Raw genomic sequence first — 6,889 nt, 5'->3', positions numbered from 1 at the left:
TTAGAAAGAAAGAAGAAAACATTTATTGCCAACAACAAAAAGAGTTACATTAATTATCAATAGAAAACAAAAAAAAACTTTACATTTGTTATTGCCAACGTGGCCGCCACTCAGCATGTGCTGCAGCAATTTAATTGGTACAGCACTTACTATTTCTATAGTTCACTATTAATTATATAAATAATGTATGGTACAGGAAAACATAATGAAGGATAAATAATCATACAAACAATTTTATTTGTTAGTAACAGGAAATGTACACGTACCTACATTTTGTTTGTTTTTCTTCTTATACTGCTATTTTTATATATGTAATATACGGACGTTTACGTAGTACTTGTACTAAACAACTGTCAAAATCTAAAATTTATTCATATTTTCAAATCTTCATACTGAATCGTTCACGTGACCAGGTGGATAGTATGGAGATTTAAAAAAATATATTGAGATTTCGAATTTGTTCCTTGGGAAAATTTAATCAGTTTTATGATTCAGTATTATAGTTGATTCACTAGGTTTTGGCTTGACTCTTTATAACTAACTTTGTATAAATAATATCTAATAGAAAAGGACAAAAAGAAAATAGTAATAATAAAACTTTTTTATTAAGTATCATTTATTAAATATTTTGATAATCAATTTTATATGCCAAAAAATTTATAAATTGTACACAAGTTACTTAACCTTATCACGTAATATCACATAGATCTTAAAAATATTAAATTATATGTATAATTATAATAGACAACTTTATAATTTTATACTCAATTTATGCGGCATGTCATGGCATGCCACAATTTTATCGTCACGATTCTCACGATATTACTACAAAGTATTGTTGTTGATTATTATTGACGTGTTCTATTTTTATTTTGTTTTTATTAATAATTTCCAATCTATAAAGATAAATTTATTATATTAGTTGTAATTGTCGGCAATTAGTGCAACTTTAAACACATATTAATATAAAAATACGATATTTTTTTTAATAAAATCAAAATAGGCTAAATTTATTTTCTGTTAAACGATGACGTGATTTTATCATATACAGAATATTAAAATTATCTTTATACAATTGCATTTATTGTGCTCATCTGTATCGTGACGATAAAATCAAGCCATGCCATGCTATGATAAATTATAACGACGCCGAGTATAAATCCTTAAATATAATAGTGAACCCTTATGAAGTTTTCTAAAAAAAATTATATTTAGACAATTTCATTGAAAAATTGTGTAAGCTATAACAAAAAAAATATTTGTTATACTTAGGTATATTATATCAAAAATTTGTTGTGACCGATGTGTTATTTATGGAACTGACAAACTTACACAAGTACAAACGAGTTTTTCAACCGACTTCAAAAAAAGAAGATTCTCAATTCGGTCACATTTTTTATCATGTTTGTTAACTCATAACTCCATTCGTTCTAAACCGATTTTATAACTTCTTTTTTTATCTATAAGGATATACACAATACATCTGTACTTACAGTTGGGTCCCATAGAAATTTTTATCAAAATTGGTAGTTTTTAAATCAAAATCCCTTGTTTTGTCGCAATTGAACTTTGCTATTTTATTTTATGAGACACAATCTTTAATTACTATTAAATTCAAAAAGGAGGAAGTATAAATTATATTCTATTTAAACATAAATTCCTAATTCTCATTTCTAATTCCTTCAGGTAGTTTCATTAATGTAATTATTTAAGTATTTGTTTTTAACAAAACAAATAAAAATAATAAAATATAGTAACTTTCTAATAAAAAACTTATTGTTTTATAAATAGACTTAGTACTTCATATACTAATTAAAATGTTAAAAATAAAAGAAAATAACAGACTGTGAAGGATAGCTAACGATTATTAGAAACATAATTACCTCTAACTGCATATAAAAAAAAAACAAATTTGCCCAAAACTTGTTAAAAGTTTGTTATTTAAAAATACATAAATATGAGAAGATACCTATTTTATATTAAACAATATTCTCATGCATAATCACCTACTTAAGTGACTTCACATCATCAGTTTACTATAAACATCATCATTATGGGCATGTGACAGATAAGGCATTAAAATTATAAAAAAAAAATACTAAGACAACTTATGGAATGAACAAAATATTTGATAATCAGAAGGTGTAAATTAAAAATATGTTTGAAATCGATGCCAATTTAACATGATTATTACATAAACTAGTTATATCCCGTGACTTTACCCACATGAATCAGTAATACATAAAGTATCCTATATTATCATTTATCCGTCGTTAGAAATTTTTAAATTCAGAACTATTATTGAAGTTTAAGGGATAGTATCTGCGGTCCTCATTATTATGTTGGATTCGACTTCAAATATTTCACTGAATAATGTTATTTTATAGTACCTACAAACTGCCAAACTCTCAACTGTCATTTACAATATCATACAGCAATAGCACCATGCTACAATGCATTGAATGTGATACCTGTTATAGTATTATAAAATTTTAATGAATTTCTATCGTTCTGTTATTATTTTCATCATTAAAACACAGTACTCATACATTGAACAATGTCTAACCTGTTTCATCGACACTTTACTAACAAAACCTTTTTAATCCTCAGATCGTGGGAATTAGAGAAGACATCTCCTCATCATCATCCGTCCATAGTGTTGACGTCCTCCTCTTCTCCGATCTGCAAAATCGCCTTCTGGATCATCCTCTTGAGTTTCTTTCTGGACTCGTCGGAGCGAAGAGTACGCAACTCCGATGCTACAAAGTCTCCAAATATCTAAGAAATAAAACGGAGTTGTAGGAATATGGAATATTGTCCAAATACACTCTCCTTACGATGGTAATGGATTTTATGGCACAAACGAAGATAAGACAACAATAATGATAACTTTTTATTAAATGATGTTAACTAATGATATTTTATATACTTAAAGAAAATAAATTAAAAAAAAAGAATTAATTAAATAATATGACAGACACCACAATCAAAATTATAATTTGATTAAAAATACATATATAATAAACTAACCTGACATTCATCCGCATTGACTCCAGGCCGAATCCTTGGAACGGGCTCCTCTGGCCACATCATGGGATGAGCGCTGGGCGGGAGCGGCGGAGGTGCCGATGCAGCTACCCTGGACTGCTTACCGACTGACCCGATCTTCAACAACGTGGGATTGGAGTCAGACCTGTTTAACGCCCTCGCTGCAGCACCAAATTCCTCTTCCTCGTCCGCTTGAAACTCCGCCAGCTGAATTGGGATATTGATATTAAAATTTCCAAAATTAAAAAAAAAAACTATTTTCCTAATTAAATTAATTAAAATTAGGTTTCTATTTTTTACTATAATGCAATTTTATTCTTAAAAGTTTCTAAATACACATTATAATTTAACTGTAAACTATTCTCAATTAAAAAACACATAAGCTAATCAAGTTATTCTTACAGTTAAGTTACAATGCAATTATTTATTTTTATATATTTATTAAATCGTTGATATAAATAATAAATCACTTATATCAATTGAAAAATTTTAATGCTATGATGAAATGTATCAAATCTTTTTATATATAAAATATAAGAAAAAAACGCAATATCTTCCGTTAACGCGTCATTTGTTTTCTCATTATCAAATGAACATGTGATGTAAAATCATCACATGTTCGTATCTCCATGATATTATGATTATTTCGTGGTGTTTGTTTTTTATACACGCAAATAAAACAAATGCCAAATTTGAAATAGCTTTAACAATATCTTTATAAGTAAGAACATAAGACTTACAACCGATATTTATAAGTAAAATATTGTATATAATAAGTAACAGTTTATAGGCTTTTATACCAAATTCTCAGATCCGGCAGTTGTTAATGAATCGCTTATAGTATCTTCTTCGAACTTCATTATAAGTGAATTCAGAACCGCACCACCGGAACTCTCCGGTATTTCGATTTCGCATTCTGATGGTATTTCTTCGTCTGACAACTCCGAATTCACCTCTTCATTGGCTGCTTTTTTTGCCGCCCTACGCTTTCGTTCATATTCCCTCCACTTTTTCCTTTGTATTCTCTTCTGTGCTGGTGTCATCTCGTTTATTAATAATTTTTTCTTTTCCGCTCTCTGCTTTAAATATTTTTGTCTGTCCTTTATTTTTTGTAGTTCATATCTGTGCGGATCGCTCTTTATTAATGCATATCTTTTCCGTTCGGCTAATCGTTTTTTAAGTAATCTCTCTTCATCTCTTTGTTTTATTTTTCGATACATTCTTGAATGTCTGAATAATGTAAATCATTCTTTTATTAAATGACAAATATTTGTATTAATTAATTATAATAAATATGTGGCATACATTGAAATTGCTAGCTTTAATTTTAACTTGATTCAATGTAAAGTAAAATGGCAGTATCATTACATCATTTCAGCCGTTACCACGTCATATGTCCACTGCTGTATCTCCCCCATAAGTTGCCAGTAGTTGCTACACTTGGCAAGCGAGTTGGTAACCGCAATTAAGCTTTGGTTGATGTTTAAAATGGCAGTATATATTTTAGAAATTAATAATTTGCTATCAATTAGTTTTTCGAAGTTTCTTACGAGGTTTATTTATTTTCATAGATATTATCGACAAAAAGAATTAATAAAATTAATTCTTAACAAAGAAAATTCAAAACACTTTTTATATGCATACCAAAATTATTATTATTATGAAATCTGATGTTGATGTCACAAAACCTCAAATTACTACTTGCTAACAGGTTTTTTTTAATGGATCATAATGAAATGGTAACCCCACCTGCGTCAACGGTATACGCTGGTGCCCACCAGTGAAAGATGATAGGTGAGGATAAAAGGGTAAGTCAGTTAGCCCACCATGGTGAATACACCTGGAATTCAGCACGATGGTTTCCATGAGGAACCACGTGGAGATTACCTTGATAGGGTATATTGCTATCAATGAAACTGATAGTCTCTTTTTTTTAATGAATGATAATGGAATAGAATGGAAATAACCCCGCCTGCGTCAACGGTATACGCTGACGGAGCACCAGTGCGGGATAATAGGTGAGAATGAAGCAGGCCAGTTAGCCCACCGTGAAAAATTTACTAATGAATCAATCACCATGATTTCCGGGGGGAACCGCGAGGAGGTCAACCTGTGAGGGTGTATTGCTATTGGTAATTGCTAATAGGGTTGCTAATCCCCATTACTAATAACCCCTTTTCGCCCCTGAAACTAATAGTCCGCATTACTAACAATCCCCCCCCCCCCACTTGCACCACTATAGATTAAGAATAATACCTCATAACATTAGTCGTATTGAGGCGTTCTTAGGTTGTGACGTTATACCAGTGGCATTTCGGTCTTATAGAACTTTTAGTTATCTGAATAAAAGATTAATTTAGAATACCTAAATAAATACAGGCCTATAGACGCAATGTGCATTATAAAAAAATTAAATGCACCTACGTACATTTTGCCTTAACAAAATTTGAATTAGGTACGTCAGGGAACGAATGATAATCATATATAAACAAGAGCGTTGATTAAGATGGTAGCTGTCATAAAGCAGAGCATAAACTACACACAGATGTGCCAGGAACACGCTACGCACACACAAACAACGTGCGGTAGATAATAAATATTCAAGGTCATTACATTAGTGTAACTACATATCAACACATACCAATAAATACTATCGTATAGATATTTAAGAAAACATAAAACTCACATACCTGTGTTTATTTCAGTCCACTGTTATGAAATTTTTAGTTGTAAAACACGTCACTCCACTCGCCTGGCATTCACGTGACTGACATTACCTTGGCTGACACTTTAAACGGACAAACGCGCAAGAATTTTTTCTCTGGCTCACCTGGCCGCGTTTAATAAAGTGGTGGTTTATTTAAAAAAATCTTCGTTTAAAAATAAAAACTTATTATTACATAAAATACCAATCTTCATGTTTCATATCGTTAATTGAAAATAATTACACAAAACAATAAACGTACCGCTAAATTAACTCCATCGACTTGATCGAAGGGATCGCTAGAGGGCGTTCGCATAAGGAACGAGAGAGCGTCGAAATACTCCCAGCCGCTCCCCCCCTGCAAACTTCCTTCCCCTGTGAATGACGTCGTTTGCCGCCGTTTTATTTTTCTTATTTCATTGTTCAATTGCGTTCTCAAATTGTGGATTTTTCTAGTTATCTCCTCGACAGTGGTATTAAACATTTTAGCCAAATATTCATGCTTAGCATATCTCGCATTCCGATCTTTATTTTGTGGGTGTTTAGGATCCCACAGCTCTTTGCAATCATTCTCTAATGTTTCTATAAGTTTCATCGTATTTTCTGTATTCCATAACATTTTAAAATTAGCTTCCTTCCTCGTTTCAATTTCGGGCTCCTCTTCTTTTATTTTTGGCCAGTACATTTCGCAAGAGTTTGAATTATTTGAATTTGTATCCATTTTGTCAAAAAAAAAATTACGTTATACTGTCGAAACCGCTCTAGCGAGACTGCGGGGCAGGGGCCGAGAGCTGCGAAACCGGTGTCTGGTGGAGCGGCAACAGTGTACCGTGTCACAATACAAGCGTGGGGCGCGACGTTGCCACACCGAACGTTATGATAGCGCGTGTACTGCGTCGCAATACGCTAACTTCAAGGCGTTAAAAAGACGTAAATAAGCGAACCATATAATCACATTAAGTCTCATTAGCAAGAGGTTGCATTAACAAAGGAAGCTTTGTGTGGCTATAGAGAGGGTATACTTACCATGACTACCAACGACTGCATAAGTAGGACGATTAATTCATTAGTTTATAAATTTTTACAGACATGTTATTTAGGAAAGTGACTCGGTAGTGTAGTAAAATTTTAATCATA

At 31.6% G+C, this 6,889-nt stretch overlaps 1 protein-coding gene across 2 annotated transcripts; it reads right to left on the bottom strand.

The window, feature by feature from the left end:
- Positions 1–991: 991 nt before the first annotated feature.
- Positions 992–6,557, bottom strand: LOC113517415 (uncharacterized). 2 transcript variants are annotated; one of them, XM_052894697.1, is made up of 4 exons: positions 5,739–5,953; positions 3,849–4,278; positions 3,031–3,255; positions 992–2,778 (listed from the first exon to the last, which is right to left on the bottom strand). In XM_052894697.1, the coding sequence occupies exons 2-4, from the start codon at positions 4,266–4,268 to the stop codon at positions 2,644–2,646; spliced, it is 780 nt and encodes a 259-aa protein (XP_052750657.1). In that variant the 5' UTR covers positions 4,269–4,278; positions 5,739–5,953; the 3' UTR covers positions 992–2,643. The 2 variants fall into 2 exon arrangements, with proteins under 2 accessions (XP_052750657.1, XP_052750656.1); XM_052894696.1 differs by lacking the exons at positions 3,849–4,278; positions 5,739–5,953 and adding an exon at positions 6,015–6,557.
- Between the last annotated feature and the right edge of the window lie 332 nt (positions 6,558–6,889).

Source organism: Galleria mellonella, unplaced genomic scaffold (genome assembly GCF_026898425.1).
Source record: "Galleria mellonella isolate WM207_F2 unplaced genomic scaffold, CSIRO_AGI_GalMel_v1 utg223, whole genome shotgun sequence".
Classification (NCBI taxonomy): domain Eukaryota; kingdom Metazoa; phylum Arthropoda; class Insecta; order Lepidoptera; family Pyralidae; genus Galleria; species Galleria mellonella.
This window is presented reverse-complemented; position numbering and strand designations above follow the sequence as displayed.

Excerpts from the sequence above, each read along its gene's own strand:
- LOC113517415 (XM_052894696.1), bottom strand. The coding sequence starts at position 6,473 with ATGGATACAAATTCAAATAATTCAAACTCTTGCGAAATGTACTGGCCA. Across the intron at positions 3,256-6,014 it reads TCGATGGAGTTAATTTAGCG|CTGGCGGAGTTTCAAGCGGA; the intron begins GTACGTTTATTG and ends ATCCCAATTCAG. Across the intron at positions 2,779-3,030 it reads TCAATGCGGATGAATGTCAG|ATATTTGGAGACTTTGTAGC; the intron begins GTTAGTTTATTA and ends TTTATTTCTTAG.